Source organism: Elaeis guineensis, chromosome 12 (genome assembly GCF_000442705.2).
Source record: "Elaeis guineensis isolate ETL-2024a chromosome 12, EG11, whole genome shotgun sequence".
In the NCBI taxonomy this organism is placed as follows: domain Eukaryota; kingdom Viridiplantae; phylum Streptophyta; class Magnoliopsida; order Arecales; family Arecaceae; genus Elaeis; species Elaeis guineensis.
In genome coordinates this window covers 15,705,553-15,720,330 of record NC_026004.2, presented here as the reverse complement: position 1 = coordinate 15,720,330, position 14,778 = coordinate 15,705,553, and the positions used below count along the sequence as shown (strand labels likewise).

General features: G+C 35.7%; 1 protein-coding gene across 1 annotated transcript in view; it reads left to right on the top strand.

The window, feature by feature from the left end:
• The first annotated feature begins 928 nt into the window (after positions 1 to 928).
• LOC105055020 (callose synthase 10) overlaps positions 929 to 14,778 on the top strand; it is an 80,406-nt gene continuing 66,556 nt past the window's right edge. The window contains exons 1-6 of the mRNA XM_010936709.4: positions 929 to 1,342; positions 6,033 to 6,130; positions 6,237 to 6,391; positions 9,444 to 9,567; positions 9,847 to 9,957; positions 11,468 to 11,593. Of these exons, the coding sequence (XP_010935011.1) occupies positions 1,135 to 1,342; positions 6,033 to 6,130; positions 6,237 to 6,391; positions 9,444 to 9,567; positions 9,847 to 9,957; positions 11,468 to 11,593 (822 nt within the window). The 5' untranslated portion in view covers positions 929 to 1,134. The remainder of the gene's footprint in view (positions 1,343 to 6,032; positions 6,131 to 6,236; positions 6,392 to 9,443; positions 9,568 to 9,846; positions 9,958 to 11,467; positions 11,594 to 14,778) is intronic.

Sequence of the window (14,778 nt, the reverse complement as noted above, 5' to 3'; positions counted from 1 at the left end):
AAACATTATTTTCAATAATATTTTTTAATTTTTTTTTATGAAAGGATTTCACATTGGCGATGATTCAGATCAAAAAAACATTATTTAATAAAAAAAATTAAAACCTAAATTAAATTAATAAAAAAATTTAAATTATATTAATATGGTAAAGAATTTGAAATATCTTCGGAGCGAGCTCCGGAGCGAGCTCCGCAACGGGATAAAACGAAAACGACGACAGTCATCCGACATGGTAGTGTGGATATTATCTTAATTAATTAATTAATTTTTTTCAGAAAGCAGGAGGTACAAGCAGGAAGAAAACGGGGTTGACTCCTCCGTTGGGCGCCGTGGTGGACGTGTCAACAGCACATGGCCGCTCGGCCCGCTCCATGGATCGGTGGTGCGCTTCCGCACGCCCTGGACGCGTCCGATCATCATCAGGTAAACGTGCTGTTAAATCACAGCCCTCCACCTGCATCCCACATTTCAAAATCGTGGTCATGTTAACCGCCACGATGTTAGCTCCGGGCTCCCCCGTTGATCCCCAAAAAAAAAAAAAAAAAAAAAAAAAAGAAAAGGATAGGGTTAATTTTGTACTCTACCCTTGCCACCTTTTGTCCTAGATTATCCACTCAATAGCGTAAACCTTCGTAACGAAGCTACTTCTTTCGCCTGTCCTAACATCGTCCACCGTCCTTCTGTCAAAACTTCATATCAGAATCGGATCCTACGGTCAATATCAATCCTAATCCAATAACAGAGACTATAAGATTGCAAGGTCATTTCAAGCCCACTTCTGCACCCTCACTTATTAGGCGGGTCCCACAAGAGCCTAGTAGCACCGTGTGATGTGGGTTTGGAACAAAAAGATCCATGAAGAAACCTCGGCATATTTTCAAAAAAGGCACCTCTCGAGTAACGCGTCAGCACTCGCACTCCCTCCCGTTTTTCCCCACTCGTCCCTTTTCGTCGCGGACGGATCCCCCAAGCCGCGTCCCTCCGTTCCCCCATTTCCCGTCTCCAAACCCTAAAACCCCCTCTCCAGATCCCAAATTTGTCTATTGCTGATCTCCGATCCGCCTTCTGCTCTTCTCCTTTCAGCGGAATCTTTCGATCTGGTCACGGGCTAGGGTTTCCTCTTCTAATCCGGCGATGGGGGCGAGGGTGTACGAGAACTGGGAGCGCCTCGTGCGGGCGACACTGCAGCGGGAGCAGCTCCGGAGCGCCGGCCAGGGCGCCGGCCGGGCCGCCACTGGCCTCGCGGGCGCCCTCCCGCCTTCCCTTGTCTCCACCAACATCGACCAGATACTGCAAGCTGCGGACGATATCGAGGATGAGGACCCAAATGTCGCTAGAATTCGTGAGTCCTCTCTCTTTTCTCGATCGCAAGTTCTTTTATTGGCTTCTTGACCAAATTTTGTTTAAAAACATAATCACAAAGCCACCAAATTCAAGTTATTATTCTACGTCCATTTGAATTTTATCCAAAATGTCTTTGACACCTTCAATTTTAGCTTTATTTTGGTTCCATATCTGTACAATTCGGGAACTGGAGTTGCATTCAATTCACAGGATAGATAAAGAAGCGGGTCTTCGTATATATGTATGTATGTATCCAGGGCCGGTCCTGACATTCTTTAGGCCTGGGGCCAAATAAAAAAAAGGGGCTTCTCTATTAAAAATTAATATATTTTAAATATTAATTATCATTGAAAAATTAATCTATGTGCATTTTGTAATGCAAAATTTCTTATAATTTTTTTGTAATCAAGACAATAATTCTTCTTCAATAGATAGCATAGCTAAATCATTTAATCTTTCTTGTAACATCGTTGATCGAAAATATGATTTTAATAATTTTAATTTTGAGAAACTTCTTTTAGTAGAGGCAACAATGACAGGTATGGTCAATAATATTCTATATGCAATTGATACTTTTGGATAACAATTCATTTAATTAATATAATTAAGTATATTCATAGCAGTATTTTTTTCTTTTGGCATAATTGCTTTAGAACTTTTAATTCTGAAAATAAATCAATCCCATCAAGATCATAACGATTACTATTTGTTAAAATACTTTGAAGATTAAGACAAAATTTTTTCAAACTTTCTTCATCCAATGAAATTAATGTTTTGAAATCAAACAAAAATCCAAAATTATTTTCATATAATTGAAATTGTTCAAACCTATGTTTCAATGAAAAGATAGCTTGATCTACTAAATATAAAAATAATTAACTCTAAATGATTCTTCTGGTGATTGTTCAATATTTACATTAACATCTTCATCAAATTATTTTTTCTTTTTACTTGACATTTTATACGAAATATAGGATCAATTCCCATTTCATTTGCAATTTTCTTAGCTGAAATCATGGCAGAAGTAAAGCCAGTTTCTCTATATCTTTCAAAAAATGAAACTAATCTTTTTAATTGATCAATGGCAACATCTATATGTATATCTTTAGATTGTAAATTTTTGCTAACTAAATTAACAGTAAATAGTATATCATACCAAATAGTCATTCTTAATAAAAATTTAAAATTTTCAAGCTCGTGTGTTGCTAAAGATTCAGTTTCACTCTTTGTTTTTGGATCATCATAAATTTCAGCTAATTGATATAAAGCTTCTCTTATTGGAGTTTGAAATCTTATTACTTTGACGCTCTCAATACAACTTTTTCAACGTGTTTGTGACAATGATTTTAATGTTAAATTAGGTACATTATCAAATAAAATTTTTTATCTCTTTGTAGAACCACCAAATACATTATATATACGTTGTATCACACCAAAAAATATTTTAGCTTTACTACAAGATGAAACCATATCACAAAGTGTTAAGTTAAGACTGTGACAAGCATATGGTGTATAACATGCTTTAGGATTTATTTCTAATAATGTTTTTTGTACTTCTTGATTTTTTTTCTTTTATATTAGATCCATTGTCGTATCTTTATCCTCTTATATTATCAATGTTTAAATCAAAAGTTTCTATAATATATTGTAATTCATTAAAAAGGCCTAAACCTGATGTACTATCCACTTTTGAAAATTCTAAAAAGTATTATTCTATTGTTATTGGTCTTTTTGAAATATTCACACATCGTATGATCAAAGATATTTGCTCTTGATGACTTGCATCTGGAGTACAATCAAGTATAATTGAATAATATTTTGCTTCTTTAATTATTTTAATTATTAAATTTTTTATATTAGATGTTAATGCAATTACTAACTCATCTTGAATTTTATGACTAAGATAATGATATTGAATTTCATTATTTTGAATACGTCTAAGATGTTCTTGCATAATTGGATCAAAAACAGCAATCATTTCAATTAATCGTAAAAAATTACCATTACTATTTTGATAATTTTTTTTATTTATTCCACGAAAAACTAGAGAACTTTGAGCAAGAAATTTAACAGCAGCTACTATTCTTAATAGTACTTTTTTTCAATATTTCTTCTCTTTATTAATTTGTTCTTGAATATGTTTATCAATTGTTTGATTTTTTTTAAATTTATTCTGCAAATCAATCGAAGTGGTCATATTATGAATGTGATCATTACTAGTTTCGTGAGCTTTAAATCTTTTACTAAGATGTTTCCAATCTCTAAAACCATCACTTGCTAATTGACTTCTACTACTATTATCATTTGATTTAAATAGCTTCCAACAAAAATAAAATAATTTGTCTAGCTCTTTTGAATATACTAATCATTTTCGGTCATGTTGCTCTCCATTTGGTAAAGTTCGATCGTAATGTGTTAAAGAAAAATCTCTGTTATATTGATCAAGAGAAAACTTTATATTAATATCTCTTTTAGGATCATTTTTAATTAATAAATCTTTAGAATTTGTATCAAGACTATCCCATATCCTAGGATCATAAATGTCAAAAGTATTTGACTCACTTGATTTTTCATTCATTAAATTTTTATCATCACTAATGAGATCATCCGTGCTATTAGTATTATCATTAGTATTATTATTATTATCCAATTCACAAGTAACATTTATATTTTTATTGACAAATTCACTAGCAATATTATTTGAATTCTCAACTACATTACTTTTTTTTACTTATAATAAATTTATCAAGACCTCCTTTTAATGATGGAGTCAATTGTTCTTGTTTTCTTTTTTTCTTAAGTTTTTCATGACCCGAAGGATATTTTCTAGGTATTATTTTTATAAATAAAACAATAGATATTAGCTAAAATTAATAATCAATAAATTTGAAGTTTAGAACAATAGGACCTGATTTAAAGCCTTTTGATAGAATAATAAAACTTGCTTGAAGGCTTTTTTTGATGGAACAAATTTGAGCAAAAGCTACTGTAATTGTAATAAGAATTTAAACCTGAAAAATAAAATATGACAATTAATCAATTACTTTAAGAATAAGATATAGTAAAAAAGAAATAGGAAAATGAAGTGAAACCACAAATAATCCAGAAAAATAAGATGGATATAAAGACCATGATTATATTTATTTAAAAAAAATAAGTCTTAGGTGGACAAAATTAAATATATTCCATCATATGCAAGGATTCTGACCCATTGATTGAGACTCTCATATAGACGGGCCAAATTTCATATGCCTAAACCAATCAGATCATAATTAACAAATCCATGTAATTATATTGTATGGACCATTTTTTTTTTATTGTGTGGATTGTGGACCATCTTTTTTTTTTTCCTTCTTCTTCTTCTTCTACAGTAAAACAGAGGACTCATCTTCTCTTTTTTTTAACGAAACAGTGTGAACCATTTTTTCTCTCTTTTTTTTTATTGTGTGGACTGTGGACCATTTTTTTTTTCCTTCTTCTTCCATGATAAAACAAGGGATTCTTTTTTTTTTTGTTTTTTTAACGGAACAGAGGATTCATCCCTCGTTCCTGAGGCAAAGCCACAAGAGAGATCCTCCTTCCCGACTATCAGCACCTACAACTGAAGGGGCGTCCCCGATGATCGGATGGCGACAACCACAGGATCCGGTGACCGGCGGTGGCCTAACAGTGTCCGAAAGATTAAAAAAAAACAGAGGAACTTGCTGAACTAAGATTTTAAGAATTTTTCGGACAATAAATCAGCAAAAAATCAAGTTTAAAATTCATAGCAGATTGAAGGAGGAGGATTGAAGAGATTTACTTGACTTTTTGATGGATTTTGATCTGATTTTTGATGCCCAAAGCACGGAAGAACCATCGGTGAATAGCAAAACAGGGAGAAATCAAGGGAGGCGTTGCGAGGCGATGAGAGGGGATGAGAATTGAGAAATTACGAGAGAAATTGAGATGACGAGAGCTAAAAAGCTCTTGCTAGGAGCCGTTGGGGAGTTGGGACTCCGGAGAGGAAGAATGACGTTTGGTTTACCCAAAAAAAGAATAGGGAGAAAGGCGTTGCAAGGTGATGAGAAATTATGGGAGAAATCGAGATGACGAGAGCTAAAAAGCTCTTGCTGGGGCTTGGGAGCCATTGGGAGTCGGGATTCGAGAGAGGAAGAATGGCGTTTTGTTTGGGGAGTCGGGACTCCGGAGAGGAAGAATGACGTTCGGTTTACCCAAAAAAAGAACAGGGAGAAAGGCGTTGCGAGGTGATGAGAAATTATGGGAGAAATCGAGATGACGAGAGCTAAAAAGCTCTTGCTGGGGCTTGGGAGCCGTTGGGAGTCGGGACTCGGGAGAGGAAGAATGGCGTTTCGTTTACCCAAAAAAAAAAAAAAAATCAGGGCCTGGGGCGGTCGCCCAATTTGACCCGTCCCAGGGTCGGCTCTGTATGTATCTTTGTATGTATGTATGTATCTATCTATCTATCTGATGGGCGTGTGTATTTGCTGGAGGTGCGCAGTTGCTTGTGCAATTTGTCTATCATGTTTTCATGCTAGTTGGTCCTTATGTATGTATGTATGTATCTATATGATGGGCGTGTGTATTTGCTAAAGGTGCGAGGCTGCATGTGCCATTTGTCTATCATGTGTTCATGCTAGTTGGTCTTTATCACTACTAGTATCTCAAGATTACTTTTCCTTGTACAGTCTGTGAGCAAGCATATACAATGGCACAAAATTTGGACCCTAGCAGTGAGGGAAGAGGTGTGCTGCAGTTCAAGACTGGTTTAATGTCTGTTATCAAGGTATTAACACACATCTTGTCACAAGTTTACGACTTATCACCATGCATTAAATGTTAATTTGGTTAATCTTGTTGTGACTTTGTTGGATTGACTTGATTTATTGCAGCAAAAGCTTGCTATGAGAGGTGGAACTAGAATTGATCGTCAACGTGATATTGAGCACTTGTGGAAATTTTATCTAAGCTATAAGAGGCGTCATCGAGTTGATGATATCCAAAGGGAGCAAGAAAGATGGATGGAGTCAGGAACCTTTAGCACAGAGTATACATTGCTCTTCCAAAGTTGAAAATGTTTTATTCTTAGTTATTGGTAGACATGCAGCATAAGAAACCTGATTTTATATTTTTTAATAAAGAAAGAAAATTGATCCTATGCTTGCATTTCTGGCAAGCTAATGTCAATTTCAATGAGTTTGGATGTCTCCTTGCTTCAAGCTGTTCCTCTAGAAAATGCTTATGCTTGTTTGATGGTTCCCATATTACACTTGTTTTTAACTTTCCTTCTTAGGTTTTCCGTTTGATGGCATTGTCCGATGGATATGTTGTCAAAGGGGAAAACCAATAGAGAACAGTAATGTGAAAAGAAATGATTATTAAACAAATGCTACCAAATTGTCAGCTACTGATCTCAAGATTGTGAAATTGCCTTGTAGTCCTAGCAATTGTCCCCTTTAAAGTCCTAGGAAGAGCACCTAAGCGATAAGCAGGCACCTAAATAAGACTTTCCAGAAAATTAACAAAATTTTATGCACTGATAAATAGATTATAAATGGGGCATCAAATAGCATAATATTGACAAACAATGAGGTTGTTAACAGCATAAGTAATGCTAATGAAATCTTTGATTTATTTACTTAGGTTTTCCTTAAATTGTTTTTTGGATAAGTGCTTTTCAGTATTGAAAGCTTCTTAGAAACATAATATGTTCAAGCATCAATAGGATCAAACATAATTGTTATATATGGACTCAACTTCTCTCACTAAGTAAATACATTTTTTACTTGGAGAGGGAATTAGTTAAATGATTACAGTGCTTTCAATAAACCAATAAGCAAGTTGTCCATCCAAGACAAAGGTGGACCCTACATGGCAAGTCACCTGCCTAGCCACCAATTTAGGCACTTGAGCGGTGGCTTGCTTGAATGACTAGAAAGTGTTGGGAGCATAGGTGGTTGGGTTGTCCAAATGCCTTGGTGGCTGCCTGCAAAAACCTTGGCTGACCTTTTGATATATGGTCAAAGAGGTTTTGAAATTGATACTTCAAAGAGAATTTTCTTTAAGCAAAAATAGTTGAGCTTTGCTATGTATATATCTCTTTCTTCAGTGTTCTGTACACAACATCAAGCTCTTGTATGAAATTCTAAATAGCTTAGTATAGCTGAAGAAGGATTAATGTGATGGTCCTAGATGAGTGAGATATATCCATAAGGATGGCATAGATAGGTGAGATGACCAAATTAGAATGACCTCTAGAAATTTGGCTAGCATAATAGGCTCCCATTTGCTTGTTGTTCCAAAATACTATGTATGACCGACCTGAGTTTCGTTTGCAGAAACTCTCTTCCCTATTTATATGGTCTCCATTATGGGTTATTGGCAATTATCATGAACTAGTTTCCATTGAATAGGAAAGGTTTTGGCTCTGACAATCAAGTTTGATTTTATTCATTCTCCATCAATGCACACCATATGTGGATTTAGTCCCTTTGCAAGTTGTAATATGCCTTTTAGACTTGGTAATCCCCAGTTGCATGGGCTAGTGCTATTTATCAGAAACCTACTTTATGATTCAATTACAGCAACAAGATGGAGGCACTTGGTGAGCTGCTTGTGTAGGTGGCATAAGCTACAAAATTTGATCCATAAGGAGGAGTCAATTGTTACAACTACTCCAAGAAAGCCTAGATTTTTTACCGGCCATCCTCCTGTCTTTCTTTATTATTTTGCTAACCAATCCAAATATAACACCAGTTTTTATCCTTCTAATGGTGGTCCTGTGCTGAAAGTCATATGCTCATCTTTTGGAATTGAAAATATCACCTTCAAATGAAAAAAAATAATCCGTGCTGGCTAAGAAATGAAATAAGTCTTTTGCTACCATACTTGAGAAATTAACTTTTTAAAAAATGGATCTTTCTTCCGTATCGGATAAATCCAGACCAATGTTATTTTACATATTTAAACATCAGCTTTTCAATAAATTACTCACAATAATGTATTATTTTGTTGTCATAATTTTGTTTACCTTTTGTGATATCGCTAAGATGCTTCTTGAAGCAATCATGTTCAATGCTTCACAAACCTATTTATCTCAGCATAATGACGTGGGGGTTCTGTGACGATCCTATATCTCACCCAAAAAGGCTAGTTAGAAGGTGTTATTGAGTTTGTTGGCTTCGTATAAGTATTTAAGATTTACCTAGTACATAACTGATGTAAGACTAAATAAATGCCTGCACAGGTCCTCACATTCTCTCCCCATTTAAGCTTTGGCATTCTTGCTGGTCTAAAGGTTTAAATCTTTTCAACTCCAATCATAAGTACCACAAATCCAATTACAAACACCATAATTAGTTCATGGTTAACCCTAATGGGCCCGTGTTGTAGTGTTCTCTAGTCCACATGGGCCATGGGATGGGTCCGCTCCAATATTATTTGTAACAACTTGGGACATCATCTAAAAAGGGTAGTTGAAAGGTGTTAACCAATGCGTAGCCCATAGGGACTAAACAAACGCTCGCATGGGTCCTCATGGGTTCATAATTGGTTGTTTGAACACAGTCTTTCTTCCATTGTTCCTATCTCCATGAGATTCAAGTGATTTAGGGCAGTCATTTTCTTGTACCTCATTTTGTGCTTCATCTAGTCAATATAAGCTCATCTATTGTGCTGTGCACATCAACAGTGCTATCATGTTGTCATTTTTGTAATATCTTTTATCATTAGTGTTCACTCTTAGAACATGGCATTGTCGTGCCTCCATGACTTTGACTTGGTATTCTTTAGTTACTGTGGTGATGAACTGCTGAAGGAAGAGATAGATATGATTTCAAGAATTGGTATATTTGAGGCTTCAGCCTTTGATGGAAGGGAATATAGAATCTTTAAGCCTTATTTAATAGGTGGCCTGGCTTGCTAATTATGGTTTAAATATTGTATTTTTGATTGCTAGTGTACTTTGTTGCTCACCAAATGATTAATTGCTTTTATATCTTCAATTTCCTTTCCAATTATATTCAAGTTATATGCATTTTGCTTTTTCCTTAAATCTTGGTTACTTGCACAATATGGTTTGACTTTGCTTCTGAACTTAGGTTCAAAACAAGGGCTGTACAAATGAGGAAGATTTATGCAACTCTGAGGGCCTTAATTGATGTTTTGGAGTTACTTGTTGGTGATTCAGCTAATGATGAAGTGGGTGAACTCATTATGGAAGAGGTAACATACTCATGAGTTCATACATGGCGATACACATATACCTTGAGATAGTAGATTAACCGTTGGTACTACAAATATTAAGTGTCCATGTGCTTAGTTACATGCAATTCAATGTACAAGATTTGAAATGCATTTGATGAACTATCATTATTCTATCTATTTATGGTATTTTGGCATGACAGATTAACACACTCTTTTCCTTCTTGATGTTGGTGTTATATTTTAGTGTGCGCATATGTATTATTTATTTCTGAATTGCCTTTGGGTGGCTTATTTCAGGTAAGGAAAATGAAGGGGTCTGATGCGACCCTGAGAGGAGAACTCACAGGATACAATATTGTACCTCTTGATGCGCCCTCTTTGACCAATGCGATCAGCTTCTTCCCTGAGGTGGGTGTTCTCTTGTCTACATGTTTTGTACTTCAATTATGAGTTGGTACAATCAGTTAGATTATGACCAAAGGATTTGGACAGCATAACTATAACTTTTAAAGGTAGTTGGCTGACTCTATGTATCCTTCCAGATCTGATAGTTGAGAAGAGGTCATGCATAATAGAAACAAGTAATTGCTGGTCAAGTTATTATCCTTATTTGATTTAATATTATGACATTGCATGCAAAAAACAGTATGAATTTTGAATTTTGTGATGTATATAGCTAAGCTAAATTGTTGTTAAGTTGCACAAATGGGCTCTAAATGCTTGCTCCTGATTCAAACTGGACTGTCTTAAATCTTAAGAATTTAAATAGGGTGGACTAAATGAATAGGTGGCAAGAGTGATAATATAGAAAGTATTTTATTAAAGAAAAACAAAAGGATTTGGTAGAATATGTTGGTATAATCAGTTTCTGTGTTGCCTTTGCTTGTTCCAGTGATCCCTAATTTTGTTGACTTTCCAAAACTAGAGAGGTGATTTTTTTAATGCTTGTATCTTCTCAACTTCTAGAGAATGTTTGCCGAACTTCATGATTTTTTTCCTGGTGATAACATTGTATTATAGTAATTCTTTCAAAAAAAAAAAAGCTTTTCGATACACAGAAAGAGTATGGTTAAAGTAACATGTGCATTGTGAAGGCTTGATAGTGGGAATAGGAACTGGGTATAGATGACATTTCTTCGGTTAATTTTTTGAATTTGTTAAATTTACTGAATTCTCTTGGCATGTAGACTTGGCATTTTCACACTGATTCCAAATATCCCTCTTGCTAATATTCAGTATGTGTGTGTGATTAGGTGTGTGTAAGTATTTTTGTTGAGTAGGATTTGTGATCTATTTCATTAAATCATTTTCTTACTTTTGCCATATTGCATGGCAATATATTTCTGCTATACGCAACTTTGCTGCACAACAAAATCTTAATATTGTTAAATTATACTGATAGATTGTAAATGGAAACAGTGTGACCAAATTTCGTCAAGCCATCCCAGAGATTGAAGTCTTCTATCTCTTGTTCTTGTTCAGTTGACTTATTTATCATTTTCTTTCCATTTAATTTTCATTTTATTCTTCTGAAAAGCAATTATTATATGCTTCATGCTTCCTTTATTTCCTTCATTTTTTTACATTGCTTTCACAAATATTCTGTCATTGCATTAAACAGGATGCACATGAAATTAGGTGAAATTATTGACTCTAATGTGATACTGGAGCAATAGTAGATAGACTGTTGACCTGAGTCGTTAACTTGTGCATCCAGTAATTTTGTTTCAGGTTGCTGGCAAAATATGAAATCAATGTAATGTCAATACATACATAATACACATACACATGGATGCACATGTGCATGGGTGTGTATCTTTTTGTTAATCTATTTCTTTTACCTTTTGTGGCAAAGAATGTATTGCATTTCCTAGTTCTATACATCATAGCTTGGTGACTTACATTGTGATTCATGCAGGTCAGAGCTGCAATATCTGCGATTGGGTATGCTTCAGACTTCCCTCGGCTTCCTGCTGAATTTGATGTTCCTCAGCTGAGAAGTCCAGATATGTTTGACCTCTTGGAGTTTGTATTTGGCTTTCAGGTTTCACTCTCTGGCCAATAACTTGTTTGAAGCTCATTTAATTTCTTGTTAGTGTGCTATAAGACAAATCATGCTCCTTGCTTTGCTTAAGAGACTTGACATGTTGGCTGCGAAAACTTGAGCTATAATATGTAGATTAATTTTGACATTGTTTTGAGATGCCATTTATATAGTTGATATGCTGATCTAGTCATGCATAAGAGTAAGCAATCCCCTTTTATTCAACAGATTCGTGGTTGAGTCATGAACTCTATTTCAGGAATCTTTGTTAAACTCTTTTGCATTTCTGCTGCCTGTGTTCTTCTTTGTGTCTGTCCGTATCGCTAAGCCGGTCAAACCAGCTGTAATGGTTGAAAGTAAGTGGCTAACTGATGACCGCCTAATCAACTTTATTCGATAAAGCAAACAAATGATTCATTCTGACAACTTTGAACCTTCTCAACCCATATTCATTTGCCGATCAACCGACGATCGATTGGGCAGGCTGGTTCGGAAGGGGTGATTAGCCGAGAAAGGAATTGCTGAGAGATAGATTCTACCATTTGGTCAGGACGAATGAGTGGCTGTTGAAGCATGCTAAAATCATTATTAAGCCATACAAAGATAATAATATAGAAGTAGCTTTCTCCAAACTGTTTGGGGTTGTTACTATGTAGTTCTTATAGAAGGTCAATTCAAGAACATTCTTACTTTTTGCATACAAGCCTTCTTGGTTTCATTCTCTTTTTTTCTGTCTGTTCAGCCTAAATCCAGACTTCTCTTGAGCTCACTTAAATGTTTAAGCCATTACTTAACCTTCTTCCAAAGGTTTCACCCACTTTTTCTCGTTTGTGCTACACTGCATTCTTTTGTATGAGACTTGATATTACTAGAGCTAAGAATACTATTTGAGAGCAATTTATTGCTCTTTTAAGCTATGACTCCTGGACTGGCCATTCTGTCTTGATGTACCCATGTCAATATGACATGCATGACATGAGTATTGGTGCTGGAAATGAGCAGGACATGTTGCCAATACCATCGGACCTGGTTGTCCATAAATCTAAGAGGAGATGGTGAACAAGGGGCAAAGGGATAGGGATGTCTTGAATATAGCTTGGGTTGGGTTGGGAGCAAAGGAGAGAGATTTCGAAGGGTTGTGGGCACCCACCTGGAATGAGGCAGGTTGTTGGTGGGTTTGATCAGCTGACGAGATCACTGGTGGAAGTAGGACACTGGTGGTTGATGGATTCCTTCAAGCGATGATGGAGGCCATGGGTGCGAGAGAGATGAGAAAGGGGAAAGTGGAGGTGCCTGGGGTTAGGTTATGATTTAATTAAAAACATAAGATGCAAAAAGGTCACAAATGAAACATAGATGGGAAGCTGGGATGGCAGCTGTTTAACTAAACAAATTAAGCTTCAGTGCCTGTTTCATATTTAATTTATCATTTAGGAAAATGGACACAATTATTTACCCCCAATTCTTGGCTTTTATCGAAAGTTATTTTTTGGTCCTTGACCTTTGTATAAAACAAAAAGTAAATTTGTGTAAAATAGACATAACTGTACATAGCAAGGGATAATTATGTACAAAATATGCAACATGACCTAAAAAAGTTACACAAGACATGGCCAAGATGACTTGTCCATGAACCTGTACCCAATTTTGGATTCTTTTCTAGTGGAGTCCCTGTTAATTGAGATATAGGATAAGATGGGCCTGACCTTTAGACCCGTTCTTGCATCTGTCCCACATTCCCGAACCCATGAACAGGGCTTTTGAGGCTATTGATGGTCTTGCCCTCTTGAAACAAGAGAGTGGAGCTTTTTACACAATACCAGAAAAGCCCTTTTCTTTTGTATTGCACTCCATTATTCCATCCTTCCTTACCTTTCCCTTGTGGAGTAGCAAGCAAAAGAAAGCTACTCTCAAGATGGCACTCAGGGGAATGGGGGAGAAAACACAAGAAGGCCACCAGAGCGTTGTCTTCCCCAGCCCAATCTCCAGCACCAGAACTAATTGCTTTAGTACCAGCATTAGATTCAGTTAAGAGAATAAGAGCATGCATTCGAATTGAAGCTCGGTGATGAAGGTGAGACTGTGTTGGAAGCAAGGCTAGAAAATACAGGATTCTGAGAGCACCTTCAGGGCAGCCTTTTGAACTTCTGCCAAAACCTTGGATACAGATGGAAATCAACTCTGACATTTTACAGCTGCTCGAAAACCTCAGTTATGGTTAAGATCTGAACATAAGCCTTGAGATTCAGATATCCAGCCAAGAGGTCTGATATAAGCTTTACAAACTTCTTGTCAGATCTGATTGGAAATTCTGTGTTCTCTAACCTTGCTGTCGGAACTCAAGTTTCACCAAGATGAAGTTTGGGCAGTGGATGGCATTGTTTTGGAGGCAGAGGGCAGCAAGATGAATGTGAGAGAATGGAGAGTAAGTTGACATCTATAAGAATGAAACACAAAGTCGTACCAACCAACAGCCATGATGGAATGGGAGTAGTTTTATTGAAATAGGATGCTGAAAATTAAGGAATTAACCCAATCAAAGAAGCCAAGTTATGGGGGGATGCAAAGGGAATAATCAGTCTGGCAAAATGTATAGATGTTTATTTAAGTTAAGAAGGTAAATTCTAACAGTATAGTTGTTTTCTATGATGTTAAGATTTTTAATTTTAGCATTATGTTTTGATACTTATTATTTTATATAAGGTTCACAGTTTCGGTATCAGATCCTATATTGGCACCGTCTTGTCACAGTGTCGGTATGCAGTACAGTATGGAGACGGCAAGGCATACTGGTTCAGTACTAGTATGGTATGATAAGCTTAGTGTAGAATGGTACTGACTGGTACGGCGTATTTTTTTTATGAATTAGGAGGATAATATGATGGTAACATAATTGATTTTGCAAATAATTTTTATTAGAATAATTATTTAAATGTGGCAAATATACCCGGCTTGAGATCCAATGGAATAGTATTCTCCAAAAAGAATGAAAAAAATTGTTAGATAGAGAAAGAGAAATCAGTTATAGTAAGAAAGAAAGGAATGTTTTTCATTTCTGTTATCTTTATTTTTTCCTCGAATGCCAACTTGAACAGGGAAAGGGAGGAGGACGTAAGGTGGGGCATTGAAGAGAAGAGTAACTTTGGTATTTTAAAAACTTTCCTCCCTCTTATTTTAATGGGGCA